This window comes from Epinephelus lanceolatus, chromosome 4, assembly GCF_041903045.1.
Source record: "Epinephelus lanceolatus isolate andai-2023 chromosome 4, ASM4190304v1, whole genome shotgun sequence".
NCBI classification, from domain to species: domain Eukaryota; kingdom Metazoa; phylum Chordata; class Actinopteri; order Perciformes; family Serranidae; genus Epinephelus; species Epinephelus lanceolatus.
In genome coordinates this window covers 14,460,614-14,480,009 of record NC_135737.1, presented here as the reverse complement: position 1 = coordinate 14,480,009, position 19,396 = coordinate 14,460,614, and the positions used below count along the sequence as shown (strand labels likewise).

The following is a 19,396-nucleotide window of genomic DNA, read 5'->3' as shown; positions in this document are numbered from 1 at the left end:
ACATAATCGTATAACATTATTTCCGGTTTTATCCTTCAAAATAAAACGATAAACATTGTAGTTACGCACTATGACCACAGGAGGGCAGTGTAAACTCATGATTGGAGTAAAAGGGATTCCCTCAATGACCAAATATTACTAAGTCAGACAGAATAGTTCATAAATAAAAAATATAAACACAATAACAAATAAACAATGCTATAATACAATATAATATAATATACATTTTTGTTTATTGTTTCTTGAAATTATTCCGTATAATTCTCTCAAGATATATATTTATAAACCGTTTTAGGTCGTTTTTTAGATCATTGTAAAGAAAAACATAATTTAGAAATTCAGAAAAACCCCTTCAGACTTGAGTCTTCTTAACTACATGATTATGGTAAGTTTCTATCACACATCCTTATAGTAAATAATGTGGACACCATTATGTATGTATGTGTGTGTGTGTGTGTGTGTGTTTAAGGGTAAATGTACAGCTTCTCAAGATATTTCTTCAAATACAAATACTTCAAATAAACAAAGTAAATATTAAGTATGAAGTGAATGTCTAATATAGCTAAAGACAAGGTGAAGTAGCACTTAATGTGCTTTAGATTTTGAATAATTATACACACATAAACAGAACAGATATATGATAAAGATTCAGTTATCAGTGGCAGAGCAGCAGCGTTTTCTCTGTTTAACAAACACCTGCACATGAATAACAACCTGTTCTGTATTTATTTAGCACTGTGTCCTGTTCAGAGCCACAGAATGCATAGAGTTAATTAATTTCTATTTCTCTGTCATGCCAAACACCTGGGCCATCCCACACGGGAGAACAAGACACCACTATTTTACCATTATCACTATTATTATTTTATATTCATCTTTTGATAATACCAAAAAAACACACACACAAAAGAATAAAATACAAAATAAATACATTTTCACATTATAAAGTACCTCTTGATTATCTCAAATAATTTGAAACAACAATTTCACATCAACACTGAAAGAATTGCTACATACCTTCAATTTATGAAAGTAAAAGTATAAAGTAGCATCAAATGAAAATACTTGTAAGTTAAGCACAAGTAGGCTGACCTCACATTAATATTTTGTTACTAACCTAAGTGTCAAACAACAGCCTTAAAATAGTTCAGTCAACTTTTGAAAAATATTTACCTGCACCACTTGTACTTTATTCTTTGTTTCTACTGTATCTTTTGATGTGGGCTATATGATACAGTATTTTATTGTTATTTATGTCAAGCACAGTAGAAAGCATTCACAGCACGATGTAGAGATTTGAGAGTATGTGACAAATATGTAACAAATATACCAAAGAACTCAGCAAATAAATACAACTTTAAATGTAATGAATAAAAAATGGAAATGCTTGTATTTACATATTTATACTAAAAGCACATTGACTGAATGTATGTGTACTTCTTCCACCACTGCAGCTCATAAAGCGATGTGATTATGTAGGCATTAATATTAGTAGAGTAGACCAGGTCATAACCTATAACTTACTAAATTATATGTTAGAACACTCAGATTTTGACACAAACCTTACAATTTGTAGTAGACAAATCAGGATTTGTCTACTACAAATTGTAAGGTTTCAATTTCTCCAACTATAACACAGAATCCATTAATTGATGTCAAACATGAGGAGTTCCATTGTTACAACCTGGCCCAGGCTAGGAGTGAAGAATTACTTATAATACACATAACAAACTGATATATACAATAATAACCAATTAATACCAAGGTTTAACTCACTAACCTCTACCTGTCAGATGCTAACCTCTCATGGAGTGAGTCTAAAATACTGCCTCAGTCAAGTAACCAGCCAAAACACCATTTTGCAGCTGTGTTGATCCACTTTCTCTGAGGTTTGTCTCATCTGCTCATTGACACAGGGCAGATAGAGTATTACTCAGGCACAGACCTTACTGTCGTTCCCTGCCTCACCTCATCTGATGCAGATTTTAGTACTTGTGGAAAAAAAGGACTAAGATAGATAGATAATGTGTTCAGTTGTCAGTGGGGTTAGTTGTAACACCTTTTGAAAAGGTGTTACAACCATCTTCATCCCTGTGAGCCATTGTTTAGCTAACTGTAACAGAACAGTGGTTTGAAATGAGTGAAAATGAAATGCCTCACATTTCATCCAAGAGACTACTCTCTAATGCAGGGTATCAAACATACGGCCTGGGGCCGGGGGTCCAATCTGGCCCTCTAGATGACTTTGCACACCTAAATGTTGATGCACATGTGAAGGCTGAGAGGTTTCAGGAGCAGTTTAAACAGTGAGCAGACACTTGATGTAATATACTACCTTAGAGGTTTTTCCACTCTGATCAGAGTACAGCTCTCTTACATATTGAATAGTGTGCAACATATTGTCAGCCAGCAGCTTCAGTCCAAAAGAATCTGTGTCAGACTTCTGTATTAAAACAATATCAGTGGAGCCCTGCTGCTGAGGAACTGACAAAACTTCAGATTGTAAGAAAAAAGTCACAAGTAATGACAGTGAGTAGCAGACTGATTGAATGTGGAGAAACAAAGACATACTGTTGAATTTGCACATCATTTTTCTTTCTTCTTTGTTGGCAAATAGATAACTGTTTTCAGAATGAAATTGATGAATGATGAAATTGATATTTATAGGTTATTATGCAGTGGTTTCAGTGGTCCAGCCCACTTTAGATCAAATTAGCCCCTGTGGCCCCTGAACTAAAATGAGTTTGACACCTCTGCTCTAATGTACTGCCACATATATAATTCTAATTTCAACAGTATCACTAGTCATCAAAAATATAGACACAGTCCAGAAAGTTACTTTCATATGTGAAAATCAGTGTTTTGGCTGTATGAGCTGCATCCTTATTCACACAGCCACGAAATGTCACATGCAGATAAGAAAGGAAGTGGTCAGACATGACTCATAGGTCATCCCTTCATGGTGGAAGTGATGCTGTTGCAAGCATTCCCAGTCTCCCCTATATTCATTATAATAATGTGTATCACAGGAGGAGTCCAGTGTGCATTGTGTCTCATGGCTGTTCCTGCAGCCGGCCGCCTGGTGGCGCAGTGCGTCCTGCTCAGTGTGGCTCAGATGGAGCAGAGGAGGGAGGAGGCAGCAGAGGCAGAGCAGCCGCGCCACAGACTCACAGTCCACATTTCCAGAGAAGACCGACACTCTGTCTCCCACCAACATTCTCTGTCGAGCTCGGGTAACAAAACAAGCGGAGCCGGACTCGTCCCGCTCTCCGGGATATTAGATTATCAGATTATTCCCAGGACGTGGTTTGCCCTTTATTCTCCCGGACGTCACCTGACACATAGAGCTCGCAGGATATATAAGTTATTTACCGTAGCACAAGCGGAGATCCTGGAAGATGGGTTCAGTCCCGGCGATATCTGTCCTTATTTTGGGCATTGTGGTTCCAGCGCTGGCCGGCTACATTGAGGTATGTAATCTGAGGTGTTCTCTGATTTATGCTGTGCCATGGTTAGTCTGACTCGGATCTAAACACCAGTGTGTTTTCCACATGTAAAAGCAAATCTTTTGGGCCTGTGTATGTGTCCTCTATACACATGAGGCATTTGTGACTAAGAGCTGCTGGTCTCCTAAAGAATACACTCTGTTATCCATCTTAAGGTTACAGTAGGCTATATTTTTGTTTTTGTTTTGTACTTCTTCCCGACAAGGTTCACACACAAGTAGCGGAATTGATCAGACTGATTCTGTTAATAATGCAAGGATTTACATAATACTTTTGTTTTATAGTTTGAAAGGCTTTAACCTTGTTCATGGAGGCTGATATAAACTCGGATCTAGTTAAATATTAATGAGCTTGTTTTCAGGTCATTCTTCACCTCCCTCTTGAGCACTGATTGCAGTTTTTTTATGTGTGTGTGTGTGTGTGTGTGTGTGTGTGTGTGTGACTTGAACAATGTGCTGGCCGAAAGGAAGGTGCTGTAACAAGAATTACAGCAGGGTTTGCTGCAGAGATCAAATGAAAGACAGCAGGCGCTTTGTCAGGCCTTTGGGGACACGCAGGAGCTCTGCAATGGATCACAAACAGGATACTTCCTGCTGTGTAACAGCTAGTGTCCATCATGTGTAGCCTGTGGCCTGTATTATGTATTCTAAACAGAGAGGAGGAAATCCTTTACTTAGGTATTCAAACTCCAGCTTTTCCTGTGTCAACAGGTTGGTCCCCCTCTCACACCAGACACTGGATCAGTGGTGTAGTGGTGGTTGGTGAGGTTGGTGTGCTACTAGATGGGTAGGTTTCAGATGAGGAAGTGGGTATACTGTCCTATATGTTCCAGTTTCTTTTTGGCTGATGGTGGCTATACTGTGAACACCCAGAAAGAGAAGTGGGTATACCCCACATACTCACTATGCCACTGCCTATGATACAGGCAGGCCCCTCTAAGTGTATTATATGTCTTTGTTGTCATTATAAATTAATCTGTGAAAACACTGCACATGAGTCCATTTGTTAGACATGTAGGACCTCCTTTACAAACACACCCACTCACACACATGCACACACTCCTCACCTGTCCTATTTTCCTGCTGGATCACCAGTTGTCTCTGGACACTGACGCCTGCAGTGTCAGACTTGTGTGTCATCGTAAACGCAAGTGCTCCTGCTCACTGCTGAAGCGACCATGACAAAACATTTTAACAAGACGTCTCCTCCTGGCACTGCTGTGCAAAGTGGTTATCAGAGAATGTTCCCCTCTCTCCCGCATTTGCGACAAAAACCTCGGCCATTTTGAGGCAGTATTGGCTGGCATTGTGTGGAGGGGAAATAATGGTTATTATGTCCCCAACAAAATCTATGCTGCTGCACTCTCTCTACAAAGACCTGTCCCCTCTGCAATGATTGCCTCCTCAGTCAGCCTTCCTAACCACACAGACGTGCTGGTCGATACTGGACAGACTCTCCTGAGATGATTAATGGATGAAATCAATGAATTTTCCTGATCAGTCACCCAGATTAAATTGAGAAATTTATGGGGTCTGTTGGGCGCTTTGACTTAAAAGCGCATGCTGAGGATTCCTGCGGTTTAATCAATGGCTGTCCTGAAAGACAAGGCTTTTTTTCTTTGTTTGATTTGACATTTGTATTTGCAGTAAAACATCACATGTGTCAAATACGGATACGTAGCACTCTAGCTACAGGAAAACTTGAAGTGGAAATACCTGAATATACACCTGTAGGGAAGAACACAGATACGAACAGTTGAGATAGAAGAGAGCAAATCCTAAAAGGTGGCTGTTTACATTTAGAAGATTTATGACAGGTTACATCTTTACTTAAAGGAAACGTGTAGGATGTAGTGGTACCTAACAATGAGGGTTGCAGATCACAGCCAACAGAAACTTCTCCCATGTGCCAAGCATGAGCACCTTGTTAGGATTCTGTCAGTGTTCATTATTCAGGAGGTTTTTACTGGAAGCTAAAATATTTGCAGAGTTCTCCTCCTCTCCAAAACAAACAGACAAGGTGATTAAAACTGGTAAAACCACTGAATAAAACAGTTTTAAGTTACATGTACAAATCAGTGTTTCTCCTACGCTGCAGAAGGGCTGCTAGCCCGGCACCTGCTAATGAGTGCTCACCTTTTTTCTCTGATAGCTTAAGATCCAGACGTTCAGGAGGTTTTAAGCAGGTGCGGAATTTTCCGCAGAGGTCTCCTCTTCTACAAAAAAAACTGACTCCGTGATTCAAATCAAGCGCTGACTACAGCAGTTTCATGTTAAAATGAATCAGTTTTTTCTGATGCTGGATGTTGCTGAAGGGCTACTAACTACAGTGGCCAAAGTGAAAACATAATTGGCCCTATCCAGAGCCAGTGTTAAGTATGTCTGTTCTGGGCCCCTGTAGCATGGTGGTGCAATATGGTGGTCTCTGTGGATGAGGACCTGCTTCTTATATAGATATAAACAGCAACTTTAAGGTAATGAGAAAGTGATTCTTATTTTCAGGTGCTTATACACTAAAGGAAACCTATTATATTTAATTTCTACTAATATAACCCCCTAAATCCTACACACTGGACTTGTAACAAAATAACAGATTACAGATTCACAGTGCATCAAGTTAAAAATCAACATGTCCTTTTCTCAGTGGGCACTAATGAAGCCAAAGCTGTGTTGCCCTTTCCTGCCTATTTCTCAATTGTTTGAACCATGTCAGGGCTCTACAGTCATAAACAAACTGCCTGCTGTTGCTGTTATTTGTCAGTGTAGCTGCTGGTGTGTGTGGACTGGGCCCTGCTGATGAGCTTGTGGACACAGCTGAGGTAGATATTGTTGTGTTGACATGCTGACTGCACTCCCCTGGACCTTGAGCTTGAATTTACGAGCCGGTGAGAGCTCCTCAGAGACGCACTCACTGTTGGTCAGGGGTGGTTTATTCCCTCCACTCCACCTTTCTCCTTCCATTGTTCCTCATCTCTTTGTGTACTGCGATTGTCGAGGTGTCATCGGATCGGAGCTGCTGTCTTGTTTCGCAATTCCTCCTTTTTTCAAGCATTTCGGGATAAGCCAGCTACTTCAGCTGTGTAAACGGTTTTTGTTTTGTCAGATACCTGCGAGAGTGCCAGATTGTGAGCTTTTTGTTTCTTCAGCTGTGTTTCCCCCCCTCTCATCTGAGCATCTCTGTGTTGCAGGCTTTACAGTCTGCAGTGGCTTCAAAAGAGGTTTTGCCCTGGTGATTTTCACCTCTTTACTCTGTGTCATGACTTATAATGTCACATTCCTTTTTGTAAACAAGCAGCATTTTTTTTTTCAGTTTCACTCGCTTGTGGAGAATCTAGGGTGAGCAGCTGTGTCTTTTCTGGAGCTAATTCAGAAATAGGGTGCAGGCTACAACCACATAGCAGGTTTACCCAGAGAATTGCATCACACTGAGGCATTCACTGATATGACTCCCACTGGATTAATGGAATACAGAATATCTGGAACAGTTAATACATTTGGTACATTTTATTCTCTGCTGACTTAAGCAAGCGAGATTATGACACACAGTGTAAAAATGATGTTATGCAACATAGAATCATAAAAAAATGTTGGTGTCACATATATCAACATGTGTCTAAATTCAGGGCAAGATTGAGCTTGTATGGAAAAGACTTGTTTAAAAATGTCAGCATTAACTCATTCTGGTGGAGTTACTTTGGCTTTTTAGGGTCTGTTTGCAAACATAGACTAGTCAGAGTGGACAAGCAGGTCCAATCAACAGAAGTGCAGAAATGCTGGATACTTTTTGCATAGCAAGAGGAAGAAAAAAATGACTTTGGCGCTGTGCTTATTGCTCTTTGGTTGCAGCCCTCTTGCAGCAGCAGTTTTCCTCTTATCATCTTAAGTCTTAATGCGTGCTTGGCTGTGTGTTCTTGTAGGCGAGCATTGATATTAAAGTGTGCTCCTGTGTGCCTCCATGTGTGTATTTGCTCTGGATATGGGCTGATAGTGAACAATTGCATGTGAATGAATGCCCCCAGTTGGCTGTGATTGTCGGGGCGGGTGCTATGGTGCCATCTGTTAGCAGGGCTGAATGATTCCCTGTGAGGGCTTTTTGTGTGCCCCCTGAAAAGCAAGGACAACCCAGGGTGTCGTTACAATACAGAGGTGATCAAGATACCAAGCAGAGTCGGAGGCAAAGGCAGACTGTTGGTGATGTTTCACGCCTGGAAAAAAAAACAGAACAACAATCAGTAGCACTTGAATTTGATAATGATCTCTCAATAGATCGTTGTGGGTGGTGGAGCACAGCCTTCTGTAGGCTGTCTCTTCTTGTCTCTAAGCTGTAAAGATTGTCTCTTTGACTTCCATGTTCTGCTGTGTCAGTCAAGTTGAAGGCAGCGGCATGTGCTCCATCAGGCGAGAATCAGTCTCACTCGCCCTTGAATTTGTAGATTAGCACCTAAAACCTTGCTTTCAATTGTTGGGACAGCCCTGTATCCCTTTGAATCCTCTTAGTGACAAGAAACACTGGGTGCTTATAGATCTGCAAAGGGACAGGTACTAATCCCAGAGCCCTACCCTTCTCTGTCTGCTCATACACACACTCATACGCTCACTCAGTTCACTCCCCCACTCACCCACTCATTCAGTCAAACCCTCATTTCTAAGCTCTGCAGAGGAAAACTGACTTTGAAGTAGCACAGAACAATGTGAGTCACCTGCGTGTAATATAATATCAGTGGTGTTCGCTCAACATTGAAGTTTGATCTGTGCTCTGTGACTAACAGTGGGAAGGGATGTCTGATTGAATCTGAGCCTTTAATCTCCGTCCTTAAATTTCCTCAAAGAGGCCTTCCTGCCACTCGGTTCATCTACAGTTTTCTGTCTCTGTCTTCTTTTCACCGCCTTGGCTGTTTCTTCCTCCATGCCCATGCATGTCTCCTGGAGCGATTCCACCGACAGACACACTCTCAGCTCATCCTGGGGATTTAAATAGAGAGGCCTCATCAGGCGAGCCTTGTTCTCACGGTGCCAGGCTTTGTCTCCGGGGCTCTGCGTGCGCTCTAATTATCCCACGTGAGCGGAGTTGCCTCCTTTTTTGCAACTGGAAATGCATGCTTGTGCGTCTGTGTATGCCTCTGAAATATGTGTGTGTGTTTTTGTATGCCTGAATCCTCTTACCGCTCAGCTCATCACATATTTAGTCAGTTTTTCTCATTGAAAGATCCTGGGCGGCGGGGACTTGGCGCGGAGTGAGTGGGTTCAAAACGGCACACTCCTGACTGCACATCGCTTAAGTTGCACTAGGCCTCCTGCCATATGTAGGCCAATCTGCACAGCCTCGACAATCCTCCCCATGTATACGCAGCCAACGTAAGCGCCATTACACCTGAGTCTGTGTGTTTTCGACAATAGCTTAGTTCAGCATGGCTGCATGAGAATTCCTTTTGTCAGTTTATATGCCAGAGTGCTCAGGAATGCATAGCCCGAAGTGCAAACGGCTCGCTGTATTGTGCAGCAAGCGACTCTCTTCCTGTGATAGCGCTATGAGAGTGAGAGAGTGACTATACACTCTGACTAGTTCAGTAGACAAAAACATCCTCTTAAATCCCTTTGAAAGGAGTCCTGCCATTCTAGACTTTATTTTTTAATGCATTTTCTGTTTGAGAATGAGAAGACATTCAACGTAGGTGGGTTAAACCCTGTCACCCCCTACTCAGTCTGTGTGTGTGTGTGTGTCCCTGTGGCTCAGTGAGTCACTCTTGCTGCTTGGGTTTTTCTTCCCATGAATAAAATATCTGATGTGCTATCTATGTTATAGTGCACTTGCACCTCTTCTTATCGCCCCGCCTATCTCTTCCTCAGTCCCTGTCTGTACATATATGAGGGAGGCTATGTTTGCTTTCCCCTCCCTGTCTTATTCATGTGTGCAGCTCTCATTTTTGTAAGATCAGTGAGTCATACGTAGGCTCTAGCAAGGCATGTGCACTGATTTGTCTGGCTGTAAAGAAAAAGAAAAAAAAAAATAGAATAGAATAGAGGCAGGCAGCTAAACAATCAAAGAGCCAGCGTAACTGTGTGCCAGGCACTGGTTCCTGCTGTTTCCATGCTCAACTGCACCAGAAATTGTGGTAAGAGCATAAATTACTCAAGGGCTGTTTTTACTCGTGTTTGAACCCATCTTCAACTGAATTTTGCCTCACTTGTCAAACAAGAGCATTCAAATCAGACCCAGTTTTCCAAACTCCAGTTATCATTGATGTGTCTTTTCTTAGCACGTTGTTTATTTTGTGTCTTTGTCTCTTTCTCTGTGAAAGCTTGAGCGTGTGGATGGGTCTGTCTGTCTTTGTGCATCATATGTCTCCGCCTTTCCTTTTCTCTGGGTGTGCGTGCAACACACCGGGAGGCCATTTTTGTGATGTTTTGTGTCTTGGTATCACTTTCAGCAGTCTTGAGGGTCATGATCGAGGACTGTCATACCCACGGCTTCTATTTTTTAGTAGTTTCGAGGTGATTTGAGAGCCACGAGAATTCCCTCTTTTAACTTGTCTGCATGCCCAGGTACAAACAGTGCCACCGTTTTATTGCTGAAGGAAAATGGGGGGAGGAGGTTTTGCTCTTGCTTTGATAAGCTGGATGGATGACTGGCAGGCTGCCTGGCTGCTATAGTGCTCTGTTTTGCTGAGCAATGCTGCACAAATACACCATCCATTGCCAGGGAAAACAGAGCATGTTAATTCCAGCTCCCTCCCTTTCCATCTTCCTGCTCACCGAGCTTCCTTCATATCCCTCCTGTCTTTACCCCCGTGCCAGTAGTGGAAATGGTATCATCCAGACTGGAACCAACAGTGGTGTGAAGTCCATCCTGGTTCTTTTTTTCTGAAGTTTATCCTTTTTTTCCCCCAGGAGAGTGGGGGGAAATGAAAATGTCAGAATGGTAAGAGATAGAAGCAGTGCAGTGTAACTGTATACCCCCAGAGAGAGGGCTGTGCTGCTGCTGCTGCTGCTGCTGCTGATGGGACTCAAGCTATGTGACGGCCCTGTTAGCAGGCTGTCTGATACAGCACTTTCTCAAGGAGAAGGTGGCCAAGGACAAACAGCAGCTCTGTAAGATGGTCCACTTGAGACTCAGACAGAACAAGGGGAGATTTCACCTATGTGGGAGGGAAGAGAAAAAGGGATACACTAGCGTTCTACCTTAAACTTCTGAGGCACAGCAATATTTTTTTCCTGTAATAGAAGTTATATGATTTTTTTTTTCTTTGAGTTTTCCTCCTACTAATGTATAAGCTCCTGCCTTCATGGACTGTAATTAATTCAATCAGAGGTGTTCATGCATGATGAAGAGTCGAAGCCTGCAATCCCCTCCCTGCCCTCATAGAAGTAATAAAAAGGAGGAGGTTTGTGTATTATATAATTTAAGGAGAACGTGAAACGTAAATGAGAATTAAACCCGGCTGGAATTCATTGGACATAATTTCCTCAGTCTAAAATAGGAAACCCCAGATGACTGAGTGGGGGAAATTAATGTAGCTTGAATGCTAGCAGGAAACCCTGGGAAATAAAGGACACTCACAGACACACAAACAGACTGTGACATATAATTTAACAGAGCATATGCAGCAACTCCCTATTCTGCCTCAGTCTGTAATTCCCGTTATTTCCCTTGCATCAACTGTACATACATTTTAAGGAATACAGATTTATTATCCAGAAAGAATAACTTTGCAGAAGTCAAAAGCATAGAACAGACAGTTGAAAGACTAAAAGTAACAATTATTTTCACCACTGATTTATGTGTTTGTTTATTGGTTTGTTTCAATGAATTGCAAACTCACAATATTGTGAAAAATGCTTATCACAAGGCCCTAGAGCCCGAGCTGTGGTGGCTTGTTTTGTCCAATCAACAGTTTAAAATCCAGAGGTATACAGTTTGTTATGATGCAAAAGAAAAAAAAAGCAAATCCTCATATTTGATAAGCCTTGAATACTTGAACTAGGAATGTTTGGCATTTTTGCTTTCAAAACAACTTGACAGATTAATTATTTATGAAAATGATCAGTTAATCGACTAATTTAGTCATCAACTAAAGGCTAGTTCACATTACATAATTTTCACCCTGATTTTGCGTCGCAGAGACTATCATAATCTTTTGAGTGTTCATACCTGGCGACGTGCGTTTCTGTCAGCGGGAGTCTCACCAGCTGCGTTACGACCTGTGTGTGCACACCACAAGATTTCTCCGCCGAGCCCTCGCTGACAGAGCCCCAGATAACGCGGTGACATCACCAAACTCGTTTTTTAACTTGGACACGACACATCGTAAAGGCATGGATATTCTTCCTAGTGTTAAATTAGATCTGCATCCAGGGCCTGGGTCCAAACACAACGCGCTCCCCGTGATCCTGTGGACGCTGCCATTGTTGTTGTTGCTCGCTGGCTTGTTAGTGTTGCCAGATCTTGGGAGAGAAACAAACAAGCAGGGCTATGGAAACAAGCCCAAAAGAAGGGACTATCATGCGTTTAAATAACTTATTAGATGGATATATAGAGAGAAAGGTGACGTTTAGAGAGCTAGCCCAAATAAACAACTCCACTTTCACTTATTAGCCCAACGTCGCGGCTAATAAGCGGACCTAGCAACCCTGCGCTTGTCCTCCTCACATTTCTCCCGTCCTCATGCGTGCTGACGTGGGACATATCCCGCCTCTCATTGGCTGATGCTCTTTGTCAGTTGTGTCAGACTTCTCCAGTTTTCTAGCATGCCAGATATCCAGTCCCAGTCACAGACGAGGGGGCGACTTGCTCGTAGGCTTGTTTACACATGAGGACTCATCGGGGCAGACTATCTGCCGACACACCTCTGACCCAAGGTGGCTCTCTCAAGATCCTCTGCGGCGTCAGAATCGCTGTGAAAATTGTGTAATATGAACTAGACTTAAGACTAAGTTCACATGATGCACTGTTGTCTTGCAATCGGGAGTCTTCTAGTCGTTGAGGTTTCCACACTTGTAATGTGAAAACCTGTTGACTGACCAGCAACAGTGGGTTCACACACCGTAATATCTTTCACCAGGAGGAATACCTAATGAGTATGTCTGGTCTCTTTACTACATTTTGTCACCGAATCCCACACATCCTCTAGGTCTAGTCAGTAATGTCCCTGAGAGGTCCAGATATTTAGTCTTTGTGATATCTAGGATGTGTCTGCTGTGCATTGGTTAGCCTTGCTCGCATCTTAAAACGGTTCACACATAGCGCCCAAGCACTGTTTTGCAGAGCCAATGCCGATTTGCCTCAGGTCCAAGGCTTTGTTGGGGAGCTCCAAAAACTGTCAGCGAGTGGAAAATCAGGGCTTCAGTCATGTAGTGTGAGCTAGGAATTATTGTTTCTGCATCGCACAGTTCCCTAAGCGTGTCCCATTGCATGGTGTGTGTATCTGTGTGTGTGCTGTGTGTTACTGCATGCTCAAGGCCTAATTGTAGGCAGCATATTTAGCATTCTCCACCAGACCTCCTTCCAGCCAGATCAGGCAATGGCTGAGCTATGACGCTATTATCCTTGTATCTTTCTTATTAATTCTCTAACTAATGACCAGTGGAGGATTCCATTATCTGTCAAAAAACTTATTATAAGACCATTCGCACTGAAACATCCATGGGAAATGACTCCTATAGCAACAACGATTGTGCATCAAAGCATGAATTCTGAGGGCTGTCAGATCGTGAGCTGAAGGAGTACTCGTCATTTGACATCACGTGTACATTTTTTGTTACAACCATTTCCACTTTGCGTAATAGTGCCCCGAAATGGCACTTTTTTCATCACAAAGCTGCACCTCAGGAATACTGTAGCCGTGCACCTCTATCAGCCATTTTGATCTGAGATAAAAACCAATCAAGCACTCTAGAGAATTCCATTAGTTTGATGAGATATGAATATAGCTCTGAGCGCAAATCTGAAATAGTCTGCTGTTTTCAGACAAACCCATTAAAAGTCATTCGATCTTCTGCAGCTAATTATAGAACCTTCTGAGCAGCTAGCCTCCTTCACCAGACTCCACCCCCTCCATTCCCCACCTACCCTCCAACCGCTCCCTTCAGTGTTCATCACATCCCCTCCTTATGTTTCAGGAGCCTATTTAGCATCACTGCGCTATTATTGAGGTGCTGGGAGCTGAGAGGTGGCCCAGTCATGCAAGGGCTCAGGGATTTGTCTGCCTTATAGTCGCTGTCATGGTGCTGGTTTGGATTTGGGATCTCTCCCCCCAGAGAGGTAATAGGATGCAGCAGAGGGGTCAGTCTTGAGCTGTGGACTGTAGGGAAAGACGCAGGAGGTGGGGGGAGCAAGGTCAGTCGATTGACAAAAAGCGAGTGTAGTAGACAGGCTCAGAGATGGATGCTCCTGCTGTGAAGTCTGTGTCTTTTCCATAGAGACATGACTGATTAGCTGTTGGCCTCAGCATGTCCCACTAGAGTTATACTCTTCACTAGTCTGATTGAAATCCCTCCGCCCCCTCCCCAGAGGACAGGCTGAGGGAGGGCAAAGCAGGGCTTAATGACAGATAAGCATATCTACATTACATCCATCATTTTCCCCTGGTAAAGATGGCCTCCCTTTCATTGTCTGGAGCCTCACAGGCTAATGCACACACGTGGCTTGCGTCTCTGCTTCACTGCTCTGCGTCTGCAGGAGGGAAAAAGAAGCAGGGAGCTCTGCAATCAGAGTATAGATTCATTTAAAATGAGCTTGGGTGGTCGTGGGAGAATGGCACTGCATGCAGGCACCAGAGTCAAACTCGGCTGCTGTCCATAACTTACTCCCAAGTCAGGTTGAGTGTCATCACTATGACTGACAATTGTAATGCAACCTCAGATGATGGCAATACAATTTCTTGAAACTGACAGTTTTGAAAATTCAATATGTTCTTGACAGTATGTTCTCTGAGGTGAAAAACATTTTCACATCATCTCCACAGGGCTTCAAGTATGAATTTGAAATATCTGAATGATAAAAGCCATCTCGCAGGTAACATTCAGCAAAAGATATAGGTCCCTATGTCTGGTCAAAGTGCAAGTGTGAGTGCACCAACTGCATCCTCAGTGTGTCTTGTTTTCCAGTCGCTCAGACCACATTTGGAGGTGGCTGCATGTGACCATGTTGTTTCAGCAGTTTGTATGCTAATGTTTCATGGGCCACATTGAAGGACCACCTACTCAGCTGACATCCTTGCTTATCAGAAAACTGTTGCTGGTACAGTTGCACAGACACAGAGCTGAAGGATTGTCTCGGGAGCCACTGTACTCCTAGCTAACAGTCAGTTCCACATCTGCCCAGTTAGCACAAGCAAACACTGCAGCAACAGCTGTTTAATGGTCTCAACAAACTCACACCAACGCTGAAACTGCTCAGCTTTGTCGTTAAAGTCCCCAATAACCGCTAGGTAATGTTAGCCATGTGATTCGTAATGTTAGCTCTGTATGTATGTGTGGCTGAGCGGACGCTTACCAACTGTCCCCAGCACGGAACTAACACCAACCCAGTGGTCTCCTAGGAGTGCTTGTCCTCTGTGTGCGTGATAAACAGAGAGAGAAAGAGAGAGGGGAGCAGGGAGGGGCTGTGAATCAATACACTGTATGCAACCCAACAATTCAATGAAATCTTACTCATTTTACATACAAAAGGATGTAAGTGTGCCTATAGCGTGACAATCTGACAATGCATTTGTTCTTTGCAAACACAAATGATTTGTTTATTTGCATATAAAAAGTGAATTGAGATCCTATCACAAGTGGTCACTGGAGATGCATTCTAACGCCAGGTGTGAACAGACAGATATAGAGCTTTTGTGGTCGGACCACCGGAGACACATGTTAATACCAGGTAGGAACAGGCTCTCGGAGTTCATTGGCTTCACGTGCCTCAGTGCTTCAGTGCTTCACATTTGAGAAACAGAGAACCATTTGGTGTTTTTTTGTTGCCTGATACATTACCTAAATAAATAACTGTTGTTGGTAAATTTCTTGTCCATTAATTTTTTTGTAGTGAGGCAGCAGTTGATGTTTGCACTTTTTTACTGTGTTTTTGTAGCATTGAATCCAAAAATTAGTTATGGCATCAAAGTCAAAACTCTGGTATCATGCCAGTACTAGTAAGGTCAATAACCTCCTCCTCTCTTTCAGCATTCCCATGCAGTACATCTGTCACCCACTATCATTTCATGTTGTCAGATCTTTTGGAAACATTGCATGTCCTTGATCTGGTTCTTTCTCCTGCAGTTCTTTGGCTGGTCTCCTGCTCCAGCGTGGCCTCACCACATCTCATGGCTGCCTTGTAGCGACTGAATGTGATATTTCCATGTTGTCCTTGAAACTGCTTTTCCCCGCCTGCTCTCAATGTCAGCTCCCACTGAGCAGCATTCCCCCACACAGTCCCTCTGATTTAGACACAGTGTTCTTCCTCCCCTCTTCTCTCGACGCTGACTGTACTGCACCACACATTTTAGGACAAATTGGCTATTTTATGTCTTACTTTGTTCACTGGAACATTCTGTCCTTGTGCTTCCCTCACCCCTCTCTTCTCTTGCTCTACTATCTTTTTACACCTCTCACCTCATGGCCTCTTTTCCCTCCTTGCTTCCCTAATTTCTCTTTTGCTTGCTCAACAATTACGTGCTCATTAACTGAGGGAGTCCAGGCAGCTGAGAGAGACGTTAGTGACAGGGCTGGAGGCTTCGCTAAGGTGCCCTGTTACTGTTGTTCCTTTATTGACAAGGCTGCCTGCCTGTCTGCCAGCCTGCCTTGTCCTGAGGAGCAGCAGCGTGGTGCTGCATGCTGATGAGCGTAGAGTCATCCAGCAGGAAAATGAAAAAGCGGGAGTGGGAGTGACAGAAGGAAGGATGCGGCACTGTGTTTTCACTCAACTTGGAGGGTATGAGAGGAAGAGAAGCAAGAGAAAGTGAAGTGAGCACAGGTCATTTCTTCCAAATCCCCTCTCCTCAGTGCGAGAGATTAGGCGGCTGTGCTCTCCGGCAGACGAGAGAGAGGCACACTCCTGTGTCTAATCCTCCTCTTTTAAACTGCTGAGACTGCAGTACAAAGTGGGGAAAGAGTCAGCGTCCACATAAAGCGGCCCGTGGAAAACACAGGCCCATAGTTCAAAACAAACTGAGCCCCGTCTAACAATTGCCTAAGCCCTAAATCTCCTGTGTAGCCACTGCCAGAGCCGAGCCCATCGCTGACTTTTTCCCGCCCAGCTATCGCTTCTCAACAGGCTCTTATTCCATCACCTGAAATTTCCCCACAAAAAGCCTGTGCTGTGTTAGAAATATCCCTGCAACCCTCATTAACTTTTCTACCTTGGTGATGTTAGGCTTAGACACACACATGATAGTGACACACGCTACGTACACTCTAACACACACACACACACACGCATAGTCCCTCTCTTACTCCAGCCATCTACAAAGACCTCCCACCCAGCACAGAGAGGCTTTTAATAAATGGACAGGCAATGGCCAATTTAATCATGCTAATGTGTATGTTACAGTAGGCGGCTTATCGGCTATTTGATCTCCATACCAGCTCGCTGGAGGGAGCTAGGAGCAGAAGCTGCAGGAGGAAGAATGGAGAGACCCAAGCTTTGGGGGGAAGGAAGCAATGAAGTGAAAACAAGAGAAAGCTAGTCAATTTAGTCTCCTGAACAAGGTAATGAGGATAGCAGCTCTGATTCCAATTGAAGAGAGAGATGTTAGAGACAAAGGAAACAGGGGAGGTCATTAGAAAAAAGTGAATCTCTCCTATTAAAACAGAGAAACCTGCTCAAGCATAAATGTGGTGTCAAGTTTCGGCTAAATGCATTGTTTGGCTTAGTGGTGAGGCTAGTTGTACTGTCTATTTTAGTCATAAACATCTGGCACAGTGATGTCAAGAATGTAATCCACTCTAGGCCACGTGGACGGTAAGCCTGGATAGAGAGGGCTGTGAGGGTCGCCAGCTCACATGGCTCTGAGACAGAGGGAGTGAGAGAGAGAGAAAGAGAGACAGACTGAGAAAGAGACAGGTGGAGAGGTAAATGTATAGACATCGTTGAGGCAAGAGGAGATGGGTGCACAAAGAGTTGTCCTGAGTGCTCAAAGTGAATAGAGATGAAAGGAGGGAGATGGAGGATTGAAGGGGTTGCTCATGCAGAGAGCTTTTAGCGGGCAGAAGGGGAGAATGGGCGATTTTAGTGACAGGAGCTCTGCAGAAGAGGCAGGCATGCTCAAACCTATTGTCAGCACACCATGCAGCTGTGTGGATGCTGCAAAAAATTCACCTGAAAATGGACCTCAATCATCACAGTCCTCGAGTCATTAACATAAAATGAAAAGCAATTATCTTCTTCCTGCAAGAAAGAGTTTTTACACTCCAGCGCCTTATTTATGCGATCATGCACCTGCGTAGCTTAGCAACTGAACAACAAGCTCTGGGTAAAACCCTCGGTGTAATTATCTCTTTATCGCCGCAGTACACAGTTATCAGTTATTTCTCTGTTGACTGACTTTAGTGTGTATATACCAACCTTCTCTGCAAAGTACACACCTTAGACTTCAGATTTTGGCTTGTTTAGCTGTATTTACATATCAGACATTTGATGATATTGGCTCAAATTCAATTACCCCTCTAATAAACCCCTTAGCCAGAACTGCAACAATTAAGTAGCTATTAAACATTTTATAGAGCTTTGCCCAGTTCTTCTTTCTCTTTTTAAAGCAGTTTTGTACAAGCCAACACAGGGGGAAGCAGATACATTTTTCATGATGGATAATTATTGAGATAGTACAGCGATAGATAGGAGAGTCCATGTTTTATTGGGTATTAGTCACACTTGCCTTCTCTGCCTCTCCCCTTCAGCCCATCTTTATTCCTGCTTTCTTTGCCTCTTTTCCAACACGACTTGACAGTGATTGGACTAACGAGAAGGTTGAAGTTAAGCCCTTGCTTTCACTTGACATGTCTCTTCCCAAATTCGGCAGCATATACTGCAAATAGTACACCCCCAGCAGAATCGAAACAAATATGCTCCCTTGCTTGCTCCTCCTCTCTTCATCCCCTGTCCTCTCTGCCTCCTGCTTCTCAGCCAGCTAGAAACCTGCTCTGTATCTACCTTATCTAACCAGGTAGGCAGGGAAAACCAAATGTAATATTATGATGGCTGTGGATGACCCTCGAGGCTGTGTTTGATGGGGCTGGAGAGGTGGACAGGGAGGAGTAATATTCCAGGGAGATGCATGCAGCCTGAGATCTGTGTCAAGAGGGGCCGTAGGGGAAATGGCTCTTCGGTCCCCTCCTGCTCTGCCCTGCTCTCCTCACTTCACTGGCAGCCCCGGTCCTCAGAATAAAAGAGTAATGATACACAAGATGCAGCACGCATCCTGATGTCGGCTGTCAGGCACTCAGTTCACAAGCAGGCATCTGAACAGCAGGGCTGTGTGTTTGTCTGACGTGCTGCAGATAACAGCAGAGACAAAGATGGCAAGACCACACGGCATTGACAGCACTGGGTGTCTGAGGAAATGTGTCAGTGGGAAAAACTGTGTGAAGTGAGGGAGAGGAAATGAGGAGCAGTGAGAAACTTTGCCCTGTAATGACAGATAGTAGCTTGGCTATCTGTGCCAATGATTGGCTGTCCTTCGGTCACTTGGACCTACAATATAAATATCAAAGCTGCACTTTGCATGAGTTAATGGGTTCATTGGTTTATGTCTCTGTAAAGAATCATGCAGTAAAAGCTCACTCAATTTTTCTAGCATGTCTCCCACAAAGACTTTCACTGATTCATTTTACTGTGCATTCGCAGTGTAAGTAAAACAAGGAAAACAAGAACCCTGAAGTCAATTTATTTCCTTCTATTAGAGCTCAGTGACC

General features: G+C 43.4%; 1 protein-coding gene across 6 annotated transcripts in view; it reads left to right on the top strand.

The window, feature by feature from the left end:
- Positions 1 to 3,123: 3,123 nt before the first annotated feature.
- The window catches only part of aplp2 (amyloid beta (A4) precursor-like protein 2), a 62,050-nt gene continuing 45,777 nt past the window's right edge, over positions 3,124 to 19,396 (top strand). For 4 of the 6 annotated variants that reach the window (XM_033630975.2, XM_033630974.2, XM_033630977.2 and 1 more), the window contains exon 1: positions 3,145 to 3,470. In XM_033630975.2, coding sequence (XP_033486866.1) covers positions 3,399 to 3,470 — 72 coding nt within the window. In that variant the 5' untranslated portion in view covers positions 3,145 to 3,398. Of the gene's footprint in view, positions 3,471 to 19,396 lie in introns of all 6 variants that reach the window. The other 2 variants (XM_033630978.2, XM_078166930.1) reach the window with 1 other exon arrangement.